At 41.9% G+C, this 26,864-nt stretch overlaps 1 protein-coding gene and 1 long non-coding RNA gene across 4 annotated transcripts in view; one reads left to right on the top strand and one right to left on the bottom strand.

Annotated features, from left to right (window-relative positions):
- Nucleotides 1-1,030, bottom strand: part of LOC122460658 — a 125,052-nt gene extending 124,022 nt beyond the window's left edge. The window contains exon 1 of the long non-coding RNA XR_006282107.1: nucleotides 405-1,030. This is a non-coding gene — a long non-coding RNA (uncharacterized LOC122460658). The remainder of the gene's footprint in view (nucleotides 1-404) is intronic.
- On the top strand, nucleotides 647-26,224 carry RCN1 (reticulocalbin 1). 3 transcript variants are annotated; one of them, XM_038405946.2, is made up of 7 exons: nucleotides 647-777; nucleotides 1,465-1,701; nucleotides 12,544-12,737; nucleotides 16,887-17,065; nucleotides 17,796-17,856; nucleotides 23,457-23,656; nucleotides 24,622-26,224. In XM_038405946.2, exons 2-7 carry the CDS (start codon nucleotides 1,475-1,477, stop codon nucleotides 24,727-24,729), a joined length of 969 nt encoding a protein of 322 aa, XP_038261874.1. In that variant the 5' UTR covers nucleotides 647-777; nucleotides 1,465-1,474; the 3' UTR covers nucleotides 24,730-26,224. The 3 variants fall into 3 exon arrangements, with proteins under 3 accessions (XP_038261874.1, XP_038261873.1, XP_043372650.1); XM_038405945.2 differs by lacking the exon at nucleotides 647-777 and adding an exon at nucleotides 1,020-1,159; XM_043516715.1 differs by lacking the exon at nucleotides 647-777 and adding an exon at nucleotides 1,169-1,334.
- The last annotated feature ends 640 nt before the right edge of the window (nucleotides 26,225-26,864 follow it).

Below are 26,864 nucleotides of genomic sequence, written 5' to 3'. Positions count from 1 at the left end.
AAAAATAAAGTGTTTTTTTAAAATACCTCCTAAAAACTCTCTTCTCTCATGAGGGCTACAAAAAACTCAGCAATGGTTAGGCTATCGCTTAACAGGCTGACTAGTAGTAGGAGGTGACATTAAATTAAATGGGGCAAAGAAGCAGGGCAGGGCTTTTGAAAATGGAGACAAGAAGGTTGAAGTTGATGTGTTGAAAGTGGGGTTACCAGTGGACAGATTCAAATGAATGGGGAGGGAGGGTGCAACAGGGTTAAATTGACAGGAGAGGAAAATAGTGATCAGGACTTTTATGTATTTGACCTACACTGAAAAGGCACAGTCATAAATAAATACATAAATAAATGATGAACCAGCCCAGCCAACTGTGGTGCTGAGTTTGTCAGGAGAGACAACTCCAAACTCACCGGTAATCAATACCTCACTGAAGCAGGCCTGGGATGATCTCCAGGGCTAGCTGCGAGGCTGCAGAGAACATTACTCCTGCAGCCGGGCTGAGAATTTAAACGTCCCTCGAATACACAGCAAAAGGCTTCACCTGCCTTAAACCGATCCCAAATAAGGGATCTCCCTGTAGATGGATGAGATTTGTGGCGATGTGCTGTTGTTGCGGTACAAGCTGCGAGGCTGCAGAGAAGGTTCCTGTTGCAGTCCGTGAGGATCTGCAATTAGCTCTGATCTTTGTCAGCTTGCCAGGGTCACAAAACAATACAGCGGGTTTGCAAGACCCCTCGTTCGCTTCCTGCTGTCGCTGTGTGGCTGCAAACTTTAGAGTGTTTGGTGAGTGAAAACAAGTTTGTCAAACTTCATCTGGTTTATACAGAGCAACTGAGCTGTTCTTAGGCTGGAGCCGGGAACTCCCCCAACGGAAACCTTACACCCCGCGCAGCTCAAATCCAGCGCTCTTTGCAACCTTGGTGGGGAACCCCGAGCCACCCTGCAAACGTGGCGATTCAGCCCCCTCCAGCAGGCACAGAGCCTCCCTGCCCAATAGCAAGCGCTGTAACATCTCGGGGCAGAGCAACCTTTCCTTGCAAGCTCTCGCGTGGCTGGTGGGGGGGGGGAGGCTGAGGGGCTTGTGATCACAGCCCGGAGTGGGTCATTTGCAACTTGCAGTTGCATTCCTAGGGCTGCTTGGGCGATAGACTCTCAGCAACAGCTGGTATGTTGCAAGGGGTGCTGGTGGCGAAGTACAGCTCCACGCTTGCTGTCTGTCCAGATGCGGGGAGTGCGAGTGTGTGGGCTTGGGAGGTGAAGGGTACCAGGCTCAGCTGCTGCGTGTAGGGACCGGTACAAAGGTCTCACGCGTGCCGGCGCTTTTGGAGGTGATGCAGCAAGTTGGATGACTTGATCCATGTGTCATACGTTGACATTTCGCCTCCCCTGATTCCTTATTTGTAACAAGCTCATGTAGCACTTTTCTCTCTCTTTCTTTCCCCCGGGCTGTGGCGGATCCCGCCTTGCTAGGACCAGAGAAATGGGCTTCCAGGCTGCCTGCTGCTTCGTGCTGCTGCTTTGCACAGGAGGGTCACTCAGCAAGCCCACTCTCAGGAAGGAGAGGGTCGTTCATCCAGACCCTCAGCTCAGCGATCAGCTGCACGAAGATAACCAAAGCTTCCAGTATGACCACGAAGCTTTTCTGGGCAAGGAGGAAGCCAAGACTTTCGATCAGCTCACCCCAGAAGAAAGCAAAGAGAAACTAGGGTAAGATGGGTTTCAGAGTAGCAGCCGTGTTACTCTGTATTCGCAAAAAGAAAAGGAGGACTTGTGGCACCTTAGAGACTAACTAATTATGCTCTAATAAATTTGTTAGTCTCTAAGGTGCCACAAGTCCTCCTTTTCTTTTTAGGGTAAGATGGGTTCCTAGGAGAGGAAGGGAACGGCCTCTCCAAGGAGATGTATTACGGGGACAGTGCCGCAGTAGCTTAGTCCATAACTTTTTAAAAAAAAAAAGCGGCAATGAAATGCGGGTATCGAAATCATAATAGGGCGTTGCACCAGCAAGAACCTGCATGTGTTTCTGTAACTGTAGGCTGGCTGAGCGCGAGCTCTTAAAACCTCACGAGCTTTTACTGGAGAGGGAAATGCTTTCTGTGGCTTACACCCATGTTGCAACAGCCCCTAGTGTAAGGAAATAGAGGCTTTCCCAGCCTTGGAGCCTCACTCACTGCAGCAGCGGCAGAGAGGACCGAGGAGGCGTGTCCCCCGCCCCATGAAGCGCCGATAACGTGGCAGAGGGGAGGTCCCGGGGTATCACTGCACTGGATTATTTCAGCAGGAAAAGAGCCGGGAAGACGCTTCAGAGCCAAAAGTTTTGACCTTTCTTTCTCTTTGTGTTTTTGTACCGGAAACTTCGTCCCCGAGCTAAGGCCAGGCGGGAAGGGTTGTGTGGCACTGGTCAGGAGTGAGAATTAAGTCAAGTGCCGCGGGCATTAGGCAGAGCTCGCAAATTCCTCCCTTGCAAGAGATCTCTGGGGCCGCCCAAGGAAGGGTTTGCTGAGTGACAGGGCTTTCTCGAGCCCATCTCCAGTGGCTCTAGTCGTTTCAGAGCACTGCCCATCCACTCAGGGGAAAAGTTGTCTGCCAACATTGAACTTTACAGGGTAACGTGTTTGACCACCGCCTCTCCTCCCCGAGCCCACATTGATTTTACGAACAAATGCTGAAAACTCAAGGCTTGGTTTCACTCCCTCTGTTTAAATGATCGTTTCTCTTTCTCTCTCCCAACTTTTCTGGCCTTGCACTGAAGTGCCTCTTCCTCCAGCTGAGGATAGGTACATGCAGCACTGCACCAAGCACTAGATCCACTATACTATTCGACCATGCCTTCTCCCATCCCCCACATGCGCTGCTTGCACCTCCCTCTGCACCTGCTCAGCCTTGTCCAGTCCATTTAAAATGCAGCTGTTAAAGTCACCCTGCTGGCCTAAAGAAAAGGAGTACTTGTGGCACCTTAGAGACTAACAAATTTATTTGAGCATAAGCTTTCGTGAGCTACAGCTCACTTCATCAGATGCAATCGTAAATTTGTTAGTCTCTAAGGTGCCACAAGTACTCTTCTTCTTTTTGCAAATACAGACTAACACGGCTGCTACTCTGAAACCTGCTGGCCTATTGCACTTACTGTGTCAGTCCTCACTTTGCATCTCTGTTAACTGTCTAAGCGTCTTGTTCTCACTTTTGCTACCCGTTACAACTTGCCTGTTCATGACTTACAATTAAGGCCAAGATTTAGTCATCAGTATTTTTAGGAAAAGTTGTGGAAGGTCACAGGCAGTAAACAAAAATTCAGGGCCCATGACCTGTCCATGACTTGTACTATATACCGAACTAAATCTTGGGTGCTCTGGAGGGGGAGTCTGGGGGTGTTGCCGGTGCTCTGGGGCAGGGGGTGGCCCTGCAATGCTGCTGATGGGAGGGGGTTTGGGGAGGAGGCGGCGTGCAGCCTGGGACCCCTGCTGGTGCTGGGGGAGGGTGGCAGCACGCAGCCTGGGACAGCCACTGGTGCTGGGGGGGGCAGCGCAGACCACTGCTGGTGCTGCGGAGAGGGCAAGGCGGCCCCTGTACCTATCCCAGGCGGCTGGCCTGGGAGCCCGTTGAGCTGTTCGGATGGTCCTGAGGTCAGTCGCACCGGCTGCTGCAGAAGTCATGGAGGTCCCAGAAAATCATGGAATCCGTGACAGACTCGCAGCCTTACTTATAATGTTGCCCCCTCCCCTTGCTAACTATGGTAGCTTTGTCCACCTCTCCCACAGCGTACCTGTTCTTTCTTCCACGCTGCTCCTTCTTCTTGGGACATGCTCCCTGATCTAGTCCATCGCCTTCTCATCCTTCTGATCCCTCCTTAAGACCCACTTCTGTTCTGACGTCTATAGAATAGGTAGGTTTATGGCAGTTGAAGACAGCTGATTTTCTTGATTTAGTAAAGGAAAAACATTTTCATATTATTTTAAGCCTCAAGTTGTGCATCAAGCTATCCTGTGGAACCATATGACTGCATTACCATTAGCCTCAGCCTTCCTCCCCCTTCCCTTGCCTTGTTTGTTATCCTTACTCATTGCATCTTATTTCAGATGTGAGTGTAAGCTCTTTGGAGTAAGGACTGTCTCGGATAGTACTAAGCAAAATAGGTCTGTGATCCTGTTGAGTGATACTGAAATACAAGTAATAATAGGTGCTGTAACAAAAATATTGAAAACATAATTATCATAAATGGGTAACTTGTCCAAATTATTCAAAGGCATTAGTACTCAGTACTCCCAACATAAAAAAGCAAACCGTCTCTCTGATTCACATATATTAACATCTTGGGCTTTCTTAGTTTAAACTGGAATAACTTTGAGGCCTGGGCTACATTTGAAAATTATACTAGTATAATTATTGGTATTAAGTTGTATATTGGTGCCTTATACCAGTAGTTATTCACCTTCCCATATAGGAATAGCAGTACAGGTATAACTTGTTCAGCTTTCTTGTGCAGACAAGCCTTTACTACTTTTCCCATAGAAGGAAACAGGAGCTCCATGTAATTATATATAAATAGTATGCAGTAAATTTAATATTCTAAATCAACACAAAGTTAAATTCAATTTTCAATTATTTCCGTTTTCACCCCATGTATCATGTAGAGGAGATACAGACAGACACATGCATAAAGGCACTAAACCAGTCCTACAATAAATAGCATACTAAACAGGATACTCAGCAATCTTCAGTCTCTCTCACAAGAATACTGCCAATGCATTGTGGGGATTGAGGGGATAATTTACAAATGGTCGTGGTGGATTCTCCATCACTGGCAATTTTAAAATCAAGTTTGGAGGTTTTTCTAAAAGATCTGCACTAGGGGAGTTTATGGTCTCTGTTATACAGGAGATCAGACTAGATGATCACAAAGGTCCCTCCTGGCCTTGGAATCTATGAATTCCAGAGTTTTGGTTCCCCGGATGAAGAAGGCCCTGCCTCGCATACTTTCTAGATTATACTCTATGAAGTTCAGCATCACCAAACCATACTGGAATGCAGGGCAGCAGGCACTCTTTCAGGCATTCTGATCCTATACAGGATTCCATTATCAACACTTAGTCACATTAACTTATGGCCAATAAAAAGCTAGCACAGCACTCAGCTGAGGACCTGAACTCTGGTCTCTGGCACATATGGTTCATATTATATCCATTTTAAACTGAGCTTCAGTTAGGATATTACACCACTCCCTTTGTTTGTTCCCTTGGACACAGAGATCTGAGGAACAAGAATGTGTACTGGAATGTTGCTCAATGACTAAATATCACCTAAGGTAGGACAGCTTCGAACATGCTTCTCCTGTCTCCTACTGTCCATACTGCCTGGGTTTTGAAAGTTGAATCCAGAACTGAGTGCAGCCTCAAAAGAGGAAGTTCCACAGTTTAAACATCCATGAATTAAATATGGAAACATAGGAATACCTAATACAGAGATGTTTGAACCATCTTTTCGTTTCTCCACCTCCTCCTCCGTAGTTATTTACATGGTTTCTTTAAAATGGATGATGTTGCAATGCCTTTTCTAATCTCTACTTTTCTCATTTTCAGAATCAGACACACCCATTGCTCTTTGATTTTCATAGCATTGTTGATCGTTAACCATTAGTGTAATTTGATCCTGCACCTGCCTTTCTTTGGCAGCATCCATGAGTCTGTACAATATTTAAAGAAAAAAAATCAACCTTGGTATCTCAAATTTCAGACTCCTCTAGGGCAGGATGGTTTGTGACTTCCTGTCCAAGCAGAATTTCAATACTCCCTGATAAAGAAAACATCTACTGCATTTTTGCTATCAAAACAAGTCTCTCCCCAACTCATCTGCTGACAGACTAACTGCTGCTTGCCCCCAGTGCACTTTGGGTAGCTGGAGGTTTGGTAGATGGATTCCTGGCCCCCTGTTGTGGGGTTCAGACTTGTTTTTCCCCAATGATGGGAGAATTCACAGGAAATTCTCATAAGCATTTACATCACTCTATATGAGAGTAATATGCATAAAGGAGAAATGGACCATAAGCTAATCTCTAGGGCTCCAACTTCAGCTATAATTACAGAGGCATAGTTTTGCTTTTTGATTGATGGGTTGTATGGAGTAGGATGCCTTCTAATTCAGTCATTTGTCAGATTTGTCCTGCATTTTGGGGGCCCCGTGACACCGCAAAGTTTGTTTCACGGGAAATCCACCACTGGTGAGGAGGTGTGATGGGGGTTGCAGGGAATCCGTGAAATATAGGGAGAGGGTGGCCCACAGGGAGTTTGTGGGAGATAATGGAGCGATGCAAGGAGTCCTTGTTGTGTGCAATGTGCTTGGACTATCAAAGCCACAAAGAATAGAATTTAAAGTGTGTTTAAGGGAACATTGGCCTGATCCAGCATTTCTGAGAAATGGGTTTATTGTATGTTTCTTAAAAGAATCCTGAAATGGTTTTGCTTATACTCCTGGGGGAATTCTGTGTCACTTCATATGCACAGAATTCACGTTCCTTGCAGATTTCTTTGCTTCCCTGCAGAAAAATGACTTCTGGTTGGGAAGCAAAGGGAAGCCCACAAGAGTGGTCATGTGCCTCTCTCCGGCAGCACAGGCTGGTTGGTTCGGGCCCCCGGAGCAGCCGATAAAGACTTAAATCTCCACTGGGGTGTCGGGGAGGGCTGGGCAGTCGTGCATGTGAAAGGGAGAGAGACACTCTGTCCTTCTTGCTCGCTATTGTGGCATGCTTGGCGTGGAGAGGCAGGGCTGTGCGGTATTTCTGAGGAGGTGGGTGTGGGGCAGAGCAGAATGTAGCAGCCTGTCTGCTTAGTGAATTGTTCCCATTGTCTTTGTGAATTCCCCCATGAGTATAAAACAGGTGTAAAAGGCTCCTTTATGTTGCCAGGACAGGATGGCCTTATAAATGCTTATGGTGCTTTAGTGATTAGAACTGGTCTAAATTTTTGGACTGAAAAAAATTCCTATCAAAATGTGCTCCATGAACTGTATGCTACTTACCTTTCTGGAGCCAATATAAATTGTGAATTTGATTTCCCCAGCCCTCACTTGCTCTTCAGTTCCTATGATTTAACACTGAGAATATGGCTGCATATATTTGTTGACTAACAACTAGAAATAAAGGGTCAAACCTAGCTACATTACTATTAGACAAAGATAGTTTGGAGATTTCCTCCAATGCTCCCCATTCCCATTCTTCATCCATTGTACTGTATTTTAAATAATTTACCAAAATAATAGAAACTTGCATGATTATATTGCATTATTTTGACAAATAAAATGTGCAGAATTTTGCAGAATTTTAAAATATTGTGCACAGAATTTTTCATTTTTTGGCACAGAATTCCCCCAGGAGTATGCTTACCAGCATTTTGAACAGTCTCAAGGTGGAAAACACATCACAGGACACAAACTGTAAATAAAGCTTCTAACACGATTGGGCATTTTTAGGCCTTTTGCTGCTTTTCACACTTTTGATTAAAATAACTATTGCAACAGAAGAGGAACTTTAAATATTTAAAAGATGCTTATTATTAAATCAGAACAGAAAATACCTTACACTTTTTAATGCTAGGATCCCCTGCAGCTTTGGTAACAAATGGTATCACTTTTCAGCAAGCTGTTGGCTTTAAGGAGGAGGACAGATTTAATTAAAAACATTATTTTTAAACACTTTTCATTCAGCATAAAAATATTCAGGACCCAACTTTTTAAGGAAACTGAGTACAGCTTCTTTAACAAGTAATTCTCACACAAATAGATGGGTATAAACATAACAAAGTCTGCTGTATACCATTGATTTATAATGGAAACACTTAGGCCTGGTCTACACTTAAAAATTAGGTTGACATAGCTCTGGCACTCAGAAGTGTGAAAAATTCACAACATTGAGTGCCATAGTTAAGCCAGCCTAACCTCTGGTGTAGACAGCATCAGACTGAGAGAAGAATTCTTCCATCGACCTAGCTAGTGCCTTTGCGAGGGGGATTAACTACAGTAACAGAAAACTCCTTTTGTCTCTGTAGGATGTGTCTACACTATGGCACTACAGCAGCAGATCTGCTCAACTGCAGCTATGCTGCTGTAGTGCCTGTATTGTAGACATGGCCTAAAAAAGCCGTGTTCTGCTGTTGCTGTCACGCAAAAGAGAGTTGACTAATATACTCTAAACTTAGGCTCATCTACTAGTGAAGAAAAATTTTCCTGGCGGGGGGAAAAAAACAACAGATAAATAAGCTGTAGAGTCATGTAGGCCTTCCAGGCCAGTCCAGTGATAAAGCTGCTGTGTAGTCTGATCCTAGTTCGATAAGACATTCAAGTCTGTTGTTTATTGGTAGCAAGATGCTTGCTGAGCTTCTGACACCATATATGGGCCCAATGTGGCAAATCTTGCTGCTGTGCATCAGAACAGGCCAGAAGCCAGCAGTGGCACCCAAACCAGCAACCAGGCATAAGCACAAAAGGCTGAGGTTCAGAATCCCTCCCCTTTCAGCTCACACTGTAGTTGTGAGTTGTCTGGCCCATCCTTGTTTCATCTCCAAATGTCCCCTCTACCATATATGTGCAAGGTTCTGCACTTGCAGATTCTGTGCACTTTCTGCTTATCCCTCCAGATTTGCCCTCCCTTTGACAACAGAACTGAACTGATTTCACTGCTAAAGAGCTGGGGGGCAGGCTGTTCCCCTAAATGCTTATATTGAACATAGGTCCACTGAGGTTTATATGGTGGGACTATATGAGGTTTGGTGCAGCAGGCCCTTTAGCCTTGAGAGAAAGAGGTTTTTCGTTTTGTGGGCTTGTGGGGACAGCTTAACAAGTATTGCATATAATTTTGGTTCTGTAGCGTTGTGGCTGTGAGACCTTTGAATTTTCACTTTGTTAAAGAATTAATCACTTCAAATGGGGCCACTACAACTTCTGTGATTGAAGAATGAATTTTAGCAGCATTGCAAAGCAGTCAGAAGGCTATTGCTCGCTTGCCACATCATCTTAAAAAGACAAGACTTTGTTTCTTATCCACCTTCATTTTAGTGGAAAGCAGACAGAACTCATATTGATCATAGCAGAGATGCAATTGAGCTAGAAAAATAGAAGAATGCCCTTGAGGGAAAAATAAACAATGCTGGCTACAAGCAGCACAGCTCTTGGCTCTGACCAGTTCTGGAGATACCAAAGAAATGTTAAAAATAACAAGAGGGTAAAATATTTCCTAGCCTTCTGGCAGAGAAGCCTTTCAGTTACTTTTAGCCTTTAACTATAGACCAAAATGTCAGCCAGTTCACTTAGGTTGAACACATTGTGGGACAACGATATTGATGCATATGTCCCATTGTGGCGTCAGACTTTCAGAGGAGATTCACTGAGGGATACATACAAAAAGAAAAAGGCTGGCCGATCAGGTAACATGTTCTTTTCTATTTCTCAGGTGAAATTTAGCAGCACTTTCTTTTTTCCCCTTCAGAAAAGTCTTGGTTATGAATGCAGAAGACAGACTCTGCATGTGTCTCAACCCTACGTCTGTAATGAGACCTGTAAAGATGTAATGTGCTACATATCCAATGATGATAGCAGATCAAACACATCATTGCTGAAAATTAAATAAAACCTATACTTGGTATTGAACTAAAATAGCTCAGAAAAGAACACTGGTTTAGGTGGAGAGCAATTTTCTGCCCTAGGTGGAAGGAGCAGACTCACCCATCCCTTTCTCCATAAAAGATCCTACAGAATTATCTAGTCTTCATTGACCGAAATGTCAGCCAACTCACTTACGTTGAACTCATTGTGGGTCAATGAAGACTAGATAATTCTGTAGGATCTTCTATATTGCTTGGTGGTGGCTGAATTAAATAAAGCCAATCTGGGAGCACCTTGCAGCTGAGACTTCAGTGACTACTAATTAACCTAATTTCAAGAGCAGGAGGCCCGTTTTTCCATTGATCAGTGCCCAAAGTATACTAATACCAATAATAGTTTTCATATAAATCTTGCTGGTGCATCTGTGATCTTTGGCATATGCTTTATGTCATAGTATTTTAGTGGCCATCCTGCAAATAGTTGTGGTCTGGGAAGACAGAGGTAATGAATGCTATGAGAGGGAGAAAGAAAAGATTGTAAAGGGATTTAAAGTAAATTTAGTTCCTGGGCCAGAAGGTAGAATCACTAGGCATAATTCAAGGTGGTTTTAATGAAATACTGCAAGGGAAAAAGTTTAGGTATACTAGAGTGTAATATCCCTTCAGAAAACACATTTCTATTGCTTGTCATAAATACACCATTAACTGATAATTCTCTCCTATAAATATATCCTAATATAAATTGTTTAATAGAGCATTTTTCTATTTTAAGGTTCCTTAGAGGCCTCAATTAAGCAAGGCTGTTAACTAGGCGCTTACCTTTAACTTGAAGGCAATGGGACTTAAGTATGTGATTTGCTGCTTTCCTGATTAGGGATTGACAAGGCATACGCTTAAGTGCTTACTGAATCAGAGCCTGGGGCACATTTTCTTTAGGCTTTGTCTACACTGGCACTTCGTGGACAAAACTTTTGTCATTCAGGGGTGTTAACCCCCCCTCCCAACGACAAAAGTTTTACTGACGAAAAGCACCGTGTGAACAGCGCTTTGTTGGCAGGAGAGCTCTCTCCTGCAGACAAACAGCATCTACACTACGCAGCTTCTATTGGCGCAGCCATGTTGCTAAAAGCTGCGTAGTGTAGCCATACCCTTAGCTAGTGAATAAGATGCAAAGAGCACAGTTCTGCCCTTAGCAAAACACACACAACTTCCATTGACTTTAATGGGAACTGTGCTCCTGAATCTGAGAGCAGAATTTGGCTCTTTTGAATCCTACTTTGAATATTAAGGACACTAAAAATAATATTTGAAAAAAGGAAAAGACCTGACCAGTGTTCTTTATAACACACATTGCTTTTAGTTATTAGTAAAGGTACTATTCATTATTCATACTGTTTTCTTTTTGCATTTTTTTCAGCTTGGAATGTGAAAATAAACACATCACCTTCACATTTAGATTCTCATGCCCTGGCAAAATGCTGCAATAATTGGGTTACAACCACTGCAGAGGAATATTACAAAAAACTCTGTTTCTGCAGTAGAAATATTTCTGTTGGTGTTTAGTTATTTTAAAAACTTGTTTTATAAAAGGAAAGACGGGATGGGATGATAAATTTCATAGGACAGTAAATGTTTCATTTTTTTTTCTGTAGTAAAAAATTAAACCAGTAAAATCAGAGGTACTTTTTTAAGCACAGCAGAAAAGTCCTTAAAACCCCTCAAAAAAAAACCAAAAAAAAAAAGTTTAAGAGAATGGTTTGATACCAAAAAATTACTTGTGCCTTGAAGTTGTCGGTCTCCTTGCAGGTATAAACAGAAGGGGTTTCATAGTGTTTTTACACTGTTGAGCGTAATGGAGAGATTTAAATATACTGCAAATGTTTTCCTACAAATAAACCTCTAGTGAGAGCAATGTATAGGCATAGATGTGTGTGAGCGAGATGCATCAGAAAGCACAAAAAACCCAACGGCTTACTACTGTGCCATTGAGTTGATAGAATAATGAAATACCATCTCCTTTTTTTAATCTGTAAGGAAAATAACTTGTGGAAAATTTATTTTGGGATAAGCTAAAAGGTTGAGGGAGTTGCCCTCTTTGCATAGTTTGGCAGCTTAGCTTTTGACTACATTAGAGCTTTGCTTAGGGCCTGATCCTGCAAGGTGCAGAGGTTCCTGAGAATTTCTGAGGCCCTGAACTCCTACTGACTTAGGGGCTCTCAGCAATGCTCAGGTGCAGGCTTTGACATCAATGGGCAATAGTGACTGGAGACCCATTGCAGATTACTCAATGTGATGAATTAGTGACAAAGAGCAATCCTGCCCCTGCCTCCATAGCTACGGAGGGTCTCCTGGCAGCACAGTTAGTGCAGATCCTCTTTCCTTCCCCCCCAAAAAAGTGGGGGGCAAGATTGGAGGGGAGGGACTGTGCAGGTGTTGTATATCCTGTGCCATGCATAAAGCCCTGTGTAGATCATCCAATCCTTATACCCTCTTACAAGGAGACCACCCAAGAGAGTGCAGAAACTCCCCTAGGCTTTGGGCTATAGGAGCCTCCATTGTGCAAGATGACAGGCTCTCTATGGCCTGGGGTGAAGATATGTTCCGCTTATCAGCTCAGCATGGACACTGTCTCTGGACACCGAGCAGAAGATTTGCCCCTATGTGATCAGACAATAAAAAAAATTAAGGAGAATACCTCACCCAGTGTTCTTCGGTCCATTAATTTTGACAATGATAGTTCAGTTTTAATTATTGATGTTGGTGTACTAGCAAATGTCCTATAGTATATTCTGTAAATATAATGAAGCCTTAGTGATAGGGCATGTCTCTGCATCTTTGGCTGGTACCTCTTTGTGGAGGGAGGGCAGACACAGTCAAGGTCCCATGTAGATTAGCAAAGCTGGACTGGCATGTGCATTTTATTTCTTTTTACCAGCTGTTAAAGACGTGTCTCTCTTTGCAGGAAAATTGTTGATAGAATAGACAATAACAATGATGGCTACGTCACAACAGAGGAATTGAAAAACTGGATTAAGCGAGTGCAGAAACGCTACATCTACGAAAATGTGGCTAAAGTCTGGAGAGATTATGACCTAAACAAGGATAACAAAATATCCTGGGAAGAATACAAACAAGCCACCTATGGTTATTATCTAGGTAAGATTAGTCAAAAGGCAACATTTTAGGCTAGAATTTTCAAAGAAGCCTTACGGAGATAGACATGAAATTTCAACCAAAATCACAAAAGCACCTAACTCTCTTAGGAGATTCTAGTCTCATATGAAATTGTAAATTAACATAGTTCAAAGGTCAAAAGTTCCTCAGTTGTGCATTTGAAAAATATAGCCAATCTGCACCACGGTCACCTTCTCTATGCATAGGGATTTCAAGAGGGGACAAATAAGTGAATAAAATTTCAAAGCTAAATTAAAAACTTCTGCTCCTATTAGTAAACTAAGGGAATTGTGTTGTTATTTTTAAACCTTTATTTTAAAAGGAAATATGTTGAGAGACTAGTAAGTATTTGCTGCATTGTTTCTCTGAAGTTATGGTCTGGATGCTAAAAATTGTATGTAAGGTCTAAATAGAATGTAATTATTCTGTCAGAACATGCCGCAGATTCTGATCAATTATAAATGGAAACCCCTAAAGCAATGTTTATTTGAAAATATATTTGAAAGACATGATTCTTTTCTTCTGTTCCCGTGGAAAATTTAATCTGATGTGTTTGATATGACAACAGTTCAACAGTTGAGTTTTAGTGTGTTTCACGTACAGAAATTGGATGGCATATGTTGGGGTCGGGGCTTCTTGGTCCAGTTCTTATTGGGCAAGTGTCCACCATTGAAACTAGCACTTCTGGTTGGAGTTTCAACAGCAAGACTTTGGACTGAGGGCCTGATGCAAAGCCAATGGAAGCCAGGTCCTGAATGAATAGGGTTCTCTTCTCCTTCCAAGATAGAAGTGGACCCTCCATCATGTGGCTGATACATATTTGGGTGGGGTGAGGAAACTTGTGCTGCTACAATTGATACTCCAATTCTCACCAGGGCCATAAGCCCAAGCCTTTTCATAAGCACTGAATTCACTCGGGAAAAAAGTTAACTCCTTCTGCATTTAATTATTTTAAAATAAAAATGGCATACATGTGTTTTTAAAATGATTACACAAGAAAAAAAGTTCATAACTGATGACAAAAGGTTAAATGAGATGCAACTGAAATATTCTACTGCACATCTTGTAAAAAAAAGTACAGATTTCAGATGTGATCAAAGGAGACCATCTGAAGGTCCTTTAATTAGGGCAAGTTGTAATCAGAGAGAGATCCAAAGCGCTTGAAGGAAGGTATTGATTGAAGTATATGTCAACATACTGACTTTCATTTTGGGGGAAAAGGCCTCCTACAAACTCAAAGGCTACCTCACACTGCTCAGAGGCTCAGCACAATTCTTATGCACCACTTTGATCCCATTTTGAGGGCGTGAGATTCAGGATGTGCCCAGTCTTGTGCTGACTTTCTACACACAGATTTCACCCTGTGAGAGCCAGGCTTTAGAGAGCGGTAAATATATCTTGATCTTGTTTTAATGCACAATTAAAATTCACAAAAACGTTTCCCAAAGTAGTCATTTAAAAATCAGATGAGCCTATAAACACCTTCATTTTGAAATTTGTTTTTCAAGATTTTCAATTAGTTTAGTGATGCTATGTTTCTAGAATTCTCATTCGTTTCATACCACTGAGTTTAAATCTCATTGTTTTAAACAAAAATAACTTTTAGGTTCCACCTCGAAGAGAGGTAGCTGCTAAATAAACATTAGTGAGTCTGCCAGTTTCTGAAACCAGATCTCCCTAGTCTCTTCAGCTTTGTTGTTTCTAAAACTGGACAAATTGAGCAGATCAGATTGAACAGTGCAAATTGCTTCACTATACTAAATATTGGAACACGGTTTTTACAGATCACATTAAACTAAACTCACAAAATACTTTAATTTGAGAATTTGACCGTTTCCAGGTAGCTCCTAGTCCTGTGTTGGGGGGGAGAGGACTGGAAGAACCCAATGTGCTATTCACTGAATATGTTTTATAAGAGCTCTGTGCCTTGTGCCTGGAAAAAAAAACGGTCAGTAATAGAAAGAAATGGGAAGTTTCAGGCTGGAATCTTCCACTGAATTTGAGGATTCTACTCCGCTCCAGATTTGCAAAAGTATGACAGAAAGCAAAAGTATGGGTAAAAAAAGGTGACATAGGCAGGTGCTTTCAAACTCGTTCTCAGCACAGCAGCCATCTGGTCAGGCAGAAGCTGTGGGGAAGACAAGAAAGTTCTATTCAAGTGCCCACAGAATCGTTGCTTAAAAAAATTGGTACAAGACGCTTCCCTTAAAACCAAAACTAGACCAACTGACAAATCTAACAAATATGAATGGTGGAACAAGAATGGATGGCTCTGAAAGGAGAACAGGAGAAGGAACATTCCTGATTGAGGCTATTTTTGTCATGGACATTTTTAGTAAAAGTCATGGACTGATAACTAGCAATAACCAAAAATTCATGGAAATCTTGACCTGTCCCTGATTTTACTAAAAATGTACATGATAAAATGGGGAGGGAGGAGGATCCAGCACCCTGCCCTGCTGTGGCTGGGAGCTTTGGGGAATCCCCCCTGCCCTGGGACTGAGGAGTTCTGGGAGATTCCCCCCTCCAGGCTGCAAGCTGTAGGGGACCCCCGCATCCACAGTGGCTGGGGAGTTCTGGGGTTCCCCTGAACCCACAGGGACCTGCCCACAACAGCTGAGAAGCTGTGGGAGACACCCCCCACGCCCACCCACAGAGGCGGGGGAGCTGCTGGGGGTCCCCCACTGCCTGCAGGGATGGGGGAGCTCTGGGGGATTTTCCCAATGGCAGCGGGGACTGGGGAGTTGCAGGAGATCCTCTCCTCACCGGTGGCAGGTGGGGAGCTGCAGGGGACCCGCCCCTGCCCACGGCAGCTAGGGAGCTGTGGGGCCCCGGCTGCTTTGGATGGCAGGGGTACCCCGCAGCTCCCAGCTACCACAAGAGGTGGGGGTCCCCTGCAGCTCCCAGCCACTGTGGACTTAAATCACGGTTTCCGTGACTTCCGTGACCAAATCATAGCCTTATTCATGATGTAGGAATTGGAGATGGTAAGGATTTTTTGCAGACCAATTAGTTTAATCTAGCTAGGCAATTTATACTGCATTCATCACTGTGATGCTGGATGGCTGAGATCTGCAATATAAAATCTTTGATTTCTTTTTAGAGATACTAGATAATGCTTTAAAAATGTTTTAAAAAATGTTTTAAAAACAAACCAAACCAAAAAAGATAAGTGAGCTTTTCTAAACTGCTCACACGTCGTTAATAACCTTTAAGAGACCAGTGGAATCCTTACACAATCAGACTTGGTCAAGAAATCTCTTTGTGCAGGAACACAGGGACACGGTTAATTTTGTGCTTATCACAGTCCTGAAGCTGCTTGGCCCAGACATAAAGGATTTCACAGTCATAAGCATAGAGTAAACAGAAACCAATTCCCATCATTGAAAAATGTTATCAAATCAAAATTTGCTTGCAAAAACCTGCACTGGGGACTCTTAAGTGACACAGACTTAAGAGATAAAGACTGAGAGGTAAAAGCTTCTGTGTCAACAGATCGATGCAGAATGACTTCCATGGAGTTTGAATCAGGCCCTAAACATTATAAAGACGCACTTTCAGCAGGAAGGGGCAAAGGTGGAGCACTATACCCTGCTAAACAGAGGAATTTACTTCTCTAAATCCTGTATATTCTATGCAACAATATCATTTCAAAAAACAGAACAAACACCTCCATCCTACAAGCTGGGATACAGACTCTTCACTACCTCATCAACCCTATACAGCAACAGTCTAAAGCTCTGTACAAGACTTAGCAGATACATAGTTAACCTGGATCTGAACGACAGTGGTTGTTCGCGGACCTTAAGAGACTCTTAATTTCTTAGTTCATGGTAAATTCCACTTGTCCACCTGTAGACCACAATTACTACTAAACTGAGCCAGTCATTCATAAGCACAAACCCTGTGATTGCAAACACACTTTAATGGCTGGCCATGAATTTAAGATTTCACGAGGGAAATCCTGACACTTTAGCAGCCATTCTGACAATGAACTATTGTAATTTTAGAACCTTACAGGATCTAAGCATTTCAGCAGGTTTTTCTATACACTATCATTGCAGTGTATGGAGACAATGCAGAAATATTTTCAGAGACGCACACTTCTGAGATTGTCAAATTAATTTCTAGAAAATCCAGAAGAATTTCAAGATGCGACTGATCAACACAGTTTTAAAAAAATGCTGCCCAGGGATGAAAGGCGATTCAAAACTGCAGACCTAGACGGAGACTCAGCTGCCACTCGTGAGGAGTTCACTGCCTTTCTTCATCCGGAGGAGTTTGAGCATATGAAAGACATTGTCGTCTTAGTAAGTAGAGTAAAACCAATTGCATTCCCTTTGTTTTTATTCCTCTGATGAGCCTTGATGCACTTCCCTAAACTTTCAGTGAAGGATTTTAGAAACAGGCATGCACATAAATAATAGCCAACCCAGGAACAGAAAAGAAAGTGCTTCATGGAATTCATTTCTTTTAGGGCTGGTCTACACATAGAGTTGCAGTGAAATTAATAAACTGAAATAGGACTCTTATTTAACGAGAGTTTAAAAAAAAAGGAATAAAAGTATCCATGGCACCAACTTTCACCGGAATAGCAGGAGTTGTGAATAGAATCTGATTTATATGTGTTGGTGCAAGTTTGTATATAGACAAGCCCTTACTTAAAACTTGGAATTGGTGTCTAGATACAAGAGTGATTGGTGCCACCTAGATAGTTTAACAGCAAAGTGGGCAAATCCATTCAGATGCATGGAATTTCTTCAGTCTGACAGGAGATCTGGGCATTCCTTTGAATACAAAACTCACATTGGAGTTGGTCAGTGTCAAGATTTCTGTGCACCAGGAATACTAAAGCAGGCCATATACCAAATGTGAAATCTTCCAAAAGGGCAGTGAGGAAAGCCAAACATGGTACAATAACTCAGGATTTCCCTTAGGATTTCAGTTTTGATAATTTTGAGAAGTGGCATGCAGTAATAAAGACAGCTTTTGGAATTTTCTGTTATTTCTTGATCATTTTGACAAAAAAATGTTTTCCAGGAAACATTGGAGGACATAGACAAAAACGAGGATGGTTTTGTGGATCAAGACGAGTACATTGGTAAGTGCTGGAATGGAGTTGATTCTCCTTAACATTTAGCACAAGTACTTTAGAAATCTCCACTCCACCAGTCCATCACCTCAAATCTAAGTCAATACTTATATCACAAAGAAGAGCACCCCCATGCCCATACTCAGTCATTTTAAACAAAGAAAACCAAATCGTTTCTTTCAATTTTAGGCATATAGTGACACCTATAGCAAAGGTTGCCTAATGCTTTCCATTATAAGACTCTGTTTTTAGTTTCTTATAACTTTGGCAAACCTAAATGGTGAGGGCTGATTTTTTTTTCCATGCCCGATGTCTGCCTAGAAGTTGTGTTTGGTTTTTTTTCCCCCCCTGGGGAAGTCAGCTAAAATGGTTCAGCCATTTCCGAGAAAAATGTTGTTTCTCCCATGTTAATTTTCTCCCCCACAACTGTTTCCTTGTGATGCTCTAGTCCTTTCATGTTTTGGAGTGAAGACTTGAATTTGTTGAGGGGGGGTGGAAAGGGTCAGCCTCTCATCAGAGATGTGCCTTTTGCAACACCTGTGAAAATATGGCCAAATTACAAGTCTCTGGAAAAAAATCACAGTTTATATAGTTTATATATGCTCAGTCTTGCTAGCATTTGGCAACTAAATTCTCTGAAGATTCCATCTGCACTGACCATGCTTCATCCTCACGCAGTTCCGCTGAGGTGCCATCCCCATAGTAAGTGATCATTCTCCATCTTTGGGCTGTAGGGGTTGAGCTAGGGACAGGTTGCTTCTCCCAAGAGCCTGGGCTCCCTGCTGTGATGTCAGTGCTTCCCTGATGGAATCCAGGCAGCATGGAGGAGACTTCCTCGAGTGCAGAGGCACTGCGAGGTGGAGGAGGCAGAGTGGATAGGCAGAGGAGGGGTTGACATGTGGCAGGGAAGTGGACCAGAGCAGGAGCAGAGGTGGGACAGGATATTGGGGTGGGATAAGAACAAAATGCTCAGTGAGACAGGAGCCAAGGATGGAAAATTGTGGGGAGGGAAGGGGAGAACAAGAGCTGGAGGGGGAAGGATACAAGCAGGTTGGGGATTGTTGGAGGTAGGGGGTCCTGGCAAGAGCTGGGTAAGGGGCAGAAGCAGAGGGAGGAGACGGAAAGGAGACAGGGAGGGGACACAAGAGGAGGAGCTGGGGAAGGCCAGGAGCAGGGGTTGGGGACCGGCAGCAGGGAAACGGGCAGAAGCTGGGCAGGGGCTAGAAGCAGAAGAGGACAGGGAGAGACTGGGGCAGAAGAGTCTATACCCGTTAGCAAACACACCCTTACAACCAGAATTGAACCCTTTATTTCTGAGTCTCATCATTCCTTTGCTGTCTAGCAAATAGCTGTGAAACCCACTGACAAAATGGGCCTCTCCATTCGTTCTAGTGCCAAGTCCATATAAGATAACAGCCTTCTACTGCTACCAATTAGGACTGTCGATTAACTGCAGTTAACTCACACGATGAACTCAAAAAGATTAATCAGAATTAAAAAAATAAATCACAATTAATTGCAGTTTTAATCGCCCTGTTAAGCAATAGAATACAAATTGAAATGTATTAAATATTTGTGGATGTTTTTCTACATTTTCAAATATATTGATTTCAATTACAACACAGAATACAAAGTGTATAGTGCTCACTTTATCATTTTTACAGTGCAAATATTTGAAATAAAATATAAACAAAAGAAATAGTATTTTTCTATTCACCTCATACAAGTACTTTAGTGCAATCTCTTAATCCTGAAAATGCAATTTCAAGATGTAGATTTTTTTTTTTTACATAACTGCACTCTCAGACAAAACAATGTAAAACTTTAGAACATACAAGTCCACTTAGTCCTACTTCTTGTTCAGCCAATCGTTAAGACAAACACGTTTATTTACATTTACAGGAGATAATATTGCCCGCTTCTTATTTACAATGTCACCAGAAAGTGAGAGCAGGCGTTCTCATGGCACTTTTGTAGCCAGGATTACAAGGTATTTACGTGCCAGATATTCATATGCCCCTTAATGCTTTGGCCACCATTCTGGAGGACATGCTTCCATACTGATGACGCTTGTTAAAAAAAATGTGTTAAGTTTTTGACTGAACTCCTTGGGGGAGAATGGTGTGTCTCCTTCTCTGTTTTACCCGCATTCTGCCATATATTTCATGTTATAGCAGTCTCGGATGCTGACCCAGCACATGTTGTTCGTTTTAAGAACACTTTCACTGCAAATTTGACAAAATGCAAAGAAGGTACCAATGTGAGATTTCTAAAGATAGCTGCAGCACTAGACCCAAGGTTTAAGAATCTGAAGTGCCTTCCAAAATCTGAGAGGGATGAGGTGTGGCGCATGCTTTCAGAGTCTTAAAATAGCAACACTGCCATGCAGAAACTACAGAACCCGAACCACCAAAAAAGAAAATCAACCTTCTGCTGCTGGCATCTGACTCAGATGATGAAAGTGAACATGTGTCGGTCCGCACTGCTTCGGATAGTTATCGAGCAGAACCCATCATCAGCATGGACGCGTGTCCTCTGGAATGGTGGTCGAAGCATGAAGGGACATACAAATCTTTAGCGCATCTTTAACACATAAATATCTTGTGACGCCAGCTACAACAGTGCCAGGCAAACGCCTGTTCTCACTTTCAGGTGATGCTGTAAAACAAGAAGCGGGCAGCATTATCTCCCGGAAATGTAAACAAACTTTTTTTCTGAGCGATTGGACTTGTAGGCTTGGAAGTTTTACATTTTTATTTTTGAATGCAGTTATTTTTTGTACATAATTCTACATTTGTAAGTTCAACTTCTATGATAAAGAGATTGCACTACAGTACTTGTATGAGGTGAATTGAAAAATACTATTGCTTTTGTTTTTTACAGTGCAAATATTTGTAATAAAAATAAATATAAAATGAGCACTGTACACTTTGTATTCTATGTTGTAATTGAAATCAATACATTTGAAAATGTAGAAGACATCCAAAAATATTTAAATAAATGGTATTCTATTATTTTTAACAGTGCGATTAATCATGCGATTAATCAAAAAAATTTAATTGCGTGATTAATCACGATTAATTTTTTAATCGCCTCATCACACTACCACCAATTATTCTGTTAGCTCAAGTAGAGGACAGTGGTGTAGCTCTAAAGATCCCAATCCTGATGATGATGGGGGGTGGGGGATTAGTATGGTTCCACAGGATGGAATTTTTGGTTTTTAATTTTTACATTTTTATAAACTTAAGTATTTGCATTAAAAATAAACGGTTACCAAGACATTAAGTTTGCAAAGGCAAGCACTCAAAAGTTGTGAAATACCCGAATTAAAGGTTAGCCGTTCACCACGCTAGTGGCACAAAGGGAGCAGAATGGGAAAGTAAATTGCAGGTCTTTTCCTGCAAGTTATTTTGGTCAAACTTCAGGCACATTGGGTTTTTTGTTTGCTCTCTTGCTCTTAGAGCCAGGAAGGCATGGTGGCAGCATAAGACTGGGGTTCAGCAGTACAGGATGTACGTGTTACACTTGTGAAATGTCTTGCTGACACTGAAGCTAGCGTCTCACTCTGCCCCTTGGTGATTTATTTTTTTAATCAGGAAAGTCGCACCATAAAAGCATTGGACCAAACTCAGATAAAATCTTTCTGTTTCTAATGCTACTGTAAAGATTACTTCATCACATACAATCAGGAACAATATCCACACCTTAATTAATGGTAGGGGGTTCTATTCCTTGAAATTATATTTAGCATAAGATGTGAATGCTTTTGTATGATTGAAATAACAGAGCAGCATAATTTCCCCAGTAATTTAAGTTTATTCAGTGACATACCTACATATAATTACAAGGTAGTTGTCAACATTCGTTACCATGTGAATGCTGGTTCCTCTTGTCTCCTATAGATAGGAGCATAGAATGTTCTTGTCATGACCACCTCACACTGGCAAAGATGATAAAATCAAATTGACAGGACATGTCAGTTGCTTCAAATAAACAATGTAACTCTTGTGTGCTTGCACTTATTAGAAAATAAAATAAAGAGTAACATTGTGTGGTTCTTGAAGTTTTCTTGAACAGTTGGGAAAATCTGTGCCTAAATTATCGTATATGCTTTGATTAGACAAAATAGAGTAGTATTTTTTGTTGTTCTAAACAATGGCTATAGTCCATCATACCACATTTTTGCTGTGTGTAGATTAAAAACAAACAAAAAAAATCCCCCACAGACATTGCACGGCTTATGTTTTCCCCCCATCAATGGCCCAATCTAAAGTCAATTGAAGGCACTGACCCTTCTCCATTGACTTCAATAGGCTTTGGAGGAGGTCCCAAGAAAGTTTAGAAACTAAAAATTTCCATTTGTGTTATGACACCTAGACAGAGTGGGCCAAATTCCCACTAAAATGGGCATATGCAGTTCCATTAATGTCATGGGAGTTACGCTCACTTATGGCAGTGGAGAATCCAGCTTCATACAGTACATGCATGTGGTTTTTATTGCTAATTTTTAATTGCAAATCCTCAAGAGGGTTGCACCTGCACCTCACATGGGTGAAGCTGGCCTCAAGGTACATGTGAACAATCTTGATAACCAAAACCACACTGGGCTGCGACCAAAGGCCACAAAATAGGTTAAAGTTTTAAACAGGACAATGGTAGAGGTGGGGGGTGGGAAAGAATGAGACTCGCTGAGAGGGGGAGTTGATTGCTGCAAGTCCTGATGGGAGGACCAGGGCAATGAGCAACAGAACTGATCATCCACTGTCTATCACAAGTTGTTTCCCTAGCCCAGGTCGCCGATGAGTGAGCTGTATCATGTCCATAAGGTGTGGTTTCCACACAGTAGGTACCTCTCTGATGTACATCAACTCATGCTGCATCACAACTCTTCTAATCCTTTCCTAGTATAGTGCAGCCCCTTACCTTCCAGCAGAGTTTGCTGCAGTTTGTTCAGTAGTCAGGGTTAAAAAAGGAACGTATCTACTCAGCTGTATTTCTCTTACACAGAGACTTCCATAAAAGCAGGACAAAAGCCAACCAGTTCCATTTAGCAGATTTTTGTTTCCTTAAGTTTCCCTGCTTCTTTTATTCCCTCATCCACTCTCTGGTTGAATTCTGATGTTATCGACAAAGACACTTGCTGGCAGGGACAAGATGCAATGCTGCTGTGGGTCCTCTCCCCCTTCCCCAGTACATCTGAGCTCATCTTGAAAGAGCATGAGTGCAGATTAAGAGAGGATCCTGAAAAAGAGCTGTACAGCATCACATGCCTGTAACCTGGGGGGAAAAAAATCACTGGGTGAAGACATTTGGGGCCCATTTGCTTTTCAGTTACATCTGGGACTGCCCATTAACTTAAGTGGCATTGTACAGGCATCCTAAAAGAGGGATATGAAAATGGCTAAAACTAACAATGGTGAAGCCATTTGAGTGAATCAAGCTGCATATCCATGTGCCCATTCCTTTTCCACCTATGCCCTGCCCCATACAACATACAATACCTCTGTGCAAGCTATTACTGTGATACTTCTACTACTAGCCTGCCTTCATTTTGTGCACAATTTGCAAGCTAAATAGGACTTTGAAACCTTTTGTTTCCCCTCCAGCTGATATGTTTGCACATGAGGAAGGTGGACCAGAACCTGACTGGGTAATTACTGAACGTGAGCAGTTTTCTGATTTTCGGGATATAAACAAGGATGGGAAGATGGATAAAGAGGAGATTCGGCACTGGATTCTCCCACAAGACTATGATCACGCACAAGCTGAAGCTAGGCACTTAGTCTATGAATCAGACGTAGACAAGGTACTCATTGCTCTGGTATATTTAATAAATGTTATATTAAGAGTTTAACTGGTTCCCTTTACATAGTGTCAGCCAGCAAAAGATGATTCTTAATGACTTTTCTTATTAGTACAGTCTGAGTAGAACTAAAGATGATAAAAATGGTTTTGCTAGTGCCTTACTGCAACAAAATAAATTTGAGTTGATAAAAGTTAGAAACCAAAAGGAATACCTGATAAAATAACTATGAACTCAGGTAGGCCCATTGGCTGACCTAGTGCTAGAGAGCTTTCCAACCTATGTCCCTACACCCAAAAATTCTAACAGATTTTTCTCTTTTGAAATGGACATGGACATTTATATATTAAACTGGACTATGAGATAACTAGGAGAGAGATGAAAAATAGAAGACTGTAAGAAGTAAGACAAATTTGCAGCTTAAGGTCTGGCCATCCCTTCTGTGTCCACTATGACAGGGGACTAATAATTCAGCAGCACCTGGATAGGAGCCATTGCTCAGCAGGATTGTTCCCCTCTCTCCAACCCTGCTGATGCTCCACTGCTGGAGTTTGGAAGATCAAGACTCCCTTATATAGAGCTGAATTTAGAAGGATTTACCTTCAGTTGTTAAATGTAGGTGATCATCATCACCAAAAACAAACAGACAAAATATTTTTCATATTAATAATCAAAAAGAAAAAGTTAAAAACATAGGTGAGGTTGCACAAGTAGAGGAGGGGCACACTCCTACTGCTGAAAATCCTGTGTAGGATAATCAGTTAATTATGACATACTTTGAGTGAAATGCAGACCTTAGTGAAATCAATGGGAGTTAGGCCATTGACTTCCACTAGGGGCCAGCATTTCACGCACTGTCTGCAGCCTCTGGAGAATTTTCTCCTACTTGGCATCTTGGAAACCTGTACTGATGTTTCTTTTACCTGGTATTTAAAATGTTCTAATGGAGACTTTTTTTTTCCTCCCAGGATCAAAAGTTAACCAAAGAGGAGATTCTAGAAAACTGGAACATGTTTGTTGGCAGCCAAGCTACCAATTATGGGGAAGATCTCACAAAAAATCATGATGAACTATGATATTTTTTACGACTCAGTGTGGCACAGACTGTTCAGTTTCTCACCACGTTAATGAAGTCACTGTGGTTTTTTCTGGCTGAATAACTTGCACCAATATGTTTTTAAACAAAGCAGCTTATTACCTCAGAAATGGGGTAGAAATAGCCTCTAACTCTGCACCATTAAATGCAAGAGCTAGTCACTACAATTTTATTTTAAGAACCCCCTCACTGTTCTGAATAGATTGCAGTATCACTTTGGGAATGAACTTCTAAGACTTAGTTCTTAGGCTCATTAGAAGTATTTCACATTTTCTTTAAATACCTTTGTTTTTCCTGTAGGGAAATGCAGTTTTGATCAGGAAGAAACTTATTGAATGTTTAAACAGATTCCGAGTTTAGTGTTGTATTTTTAAAAAAAATAGTAACTAAGAATTTAGAACTATATTCGCCCTTTCCCATATAAAGGAGAGATCTTACCTGATAAGGGCCATCGCCTTTTTTCCTCCATGCTGTAGTTTTTCCTCCTGGTTGGGTCCAGAGGTGCTGAATGAATAAGACCTTTTGGAATACAGACATGTGCACCAGCCCTATGGATCATTTGAGTGCAACACCTACAACTAATCACTGCCCCCAGTTCCCTTTCACCAATCAGTAGCAGCACATCTGGCACATTGGCTGTCACCCCACGGTTGTTCTTTGATGAGGACAATAGAGTCCATGCTGACAATTACTACTACAGAGGTAATATAGGATGATTGACAAGAATTATGGCACATGGACCTTTGTTTCCAACTCATCCCACACTTCGTACAAGAGACACACTCCACTTTTACTATGTAGGGTCTTTGCTGACTCATTCATGTCATGTGGAAAAGAAATGAGCATCTACCCTCTGGACCCTTCTTGAGCTTATGGGCCTTCTGTTCTCCTCTGTGCTGCATCAGGGATGCATGTGGTTTAAAGTGCTGGTTTGTATATATACACACACATTTATATCACCAAGTTGTACCATAGGTGGATGGTTTTCCTTCAGAACAGTAAACCTTCCGTATGGCTGCATTTTTTACTGTATAATATGAGCTGTTCTTTTTTATGTACACTGTGGGTTTTTTAGCCCCTGTACTGAGTTGACAACATGCACAATAAAACCATGACTTTCTTTTTGATACTATGAAGGTGCAGAAATGTTAATAGAGGAGTCATGTGGGAGGGGGAAGTAAAGACAGGAACCAACGGCAAGCTTTTAAACAGTAGTTCCAAAACTGAGGTCTCCAGACTGTAGGTAGTCCATGAAGCACTTGCTGGTAGCCCACAGAGAGCTGGCTGGGGACATGCCAGGGTTCCTTCATGTTTCCAGCTGATGAATCACACTAAAGGAAGCTAAAAAATACATTATGTTCCATGTAAACAATTGCTGTAGTTACCAGTAGGCTGTAATTGGCAGGGGAATTTATCTGCACATGCATGAATGGCAGGAGAGGCATCCACAATACATTTCCTCTAGGATGTGTGCTCCGTGTTTTGAAAAAAGCTTGAGAACCACATTTTAAACACTTTGAGCAGGGTCATTCTGCTGGTGACTCCACGTTTGGGGATATTATTTTTGGATGCAAATTAATTTCAAGGCCAATTAAAAAATTAAAAAGTGATAATCTAAGCCAGAGGGAAAGAATCCTTAAAAATACATTTCTACTTTGAAAAGTGACTAATAGTGACTGTGTAAAAATGGTATCTTTTTACTCAATGGTGTATACACCTTGTTCTGATCCTCGGCATGAGGTTGAATTTCTCCCCATGTGTATATTCTGAATTATATCTGCAGAGTTAAAACAACAGAGAAAATTTGTGCTCCTTTTTACTCCAGTTCTGCAATGCAGAGTCAATGCAGCTATGGGAGAATGAGCTGGAGTCTGTTCTGATGTATGCATTATCAGTCAACAGAATTGTCAACTAAGTTCCAACTGTAGGCTCAAATTCTTTCTTCAGCTGTAATCATGCAACTCCAAGGTATTCAAGGCATGCACTGGGATCACTGGGGGTGTAATCTACCTTGCATAGTCATACACTGGTAATAATACAGTGAGCCAGAAAGAACACAGCTTTTATCTCTGACAGATCGTGTGTGTGTTTTCTGTTTGGTTGGGTTTTTTTTGT

This window comes from Dermochelys coriacea, chromosome 6 (assembly GCF_009764565.3).
Source record: "Dermochelys coriacea isolate rDerCor1 chromosome 6, rDerCor1.pri.v4, whole genome shotgun sequence".
In the NCBI taxonomy this organism is placed as follows: Eukaryota; Metazoa; Chordata; order Testudines; family Dermochelyidae; genus Dermochelys; species Dermochelys coriacea.
Note: the sequence above shows the minus strand (reverse complement) of the source record. Positions and strands in the feature narration are given on the sequence as shown.

What these genes read in the sequence shown, in the direction of transcription:
- RCN1 (XM_038405946.2), top strand. Translation starts at nt 1,475, where the DNA reads ATGGGCTTCCAGGCTGCCTGCTGCTTCGTGCTGCTGCTTTGCACAGGA. An exon ending in GGATCAAGACGAGTACATTG is followed by an intron (nt 17,857 to 23,456) that starts GTAAGTGCTGGA and finishes TTTCCCCTCCAG; the next exon opens with CTGATATGTTTGCACATGAG. An exon ending in ATGAATCAGACGTAGACAAG is followed by an intron (nt 23,657 to 24,621) that starts GTACTCATTGCT and finishes TTTTCCTCCCAG; the next exon opens with GATCAAAAGTTAACCAAAGA.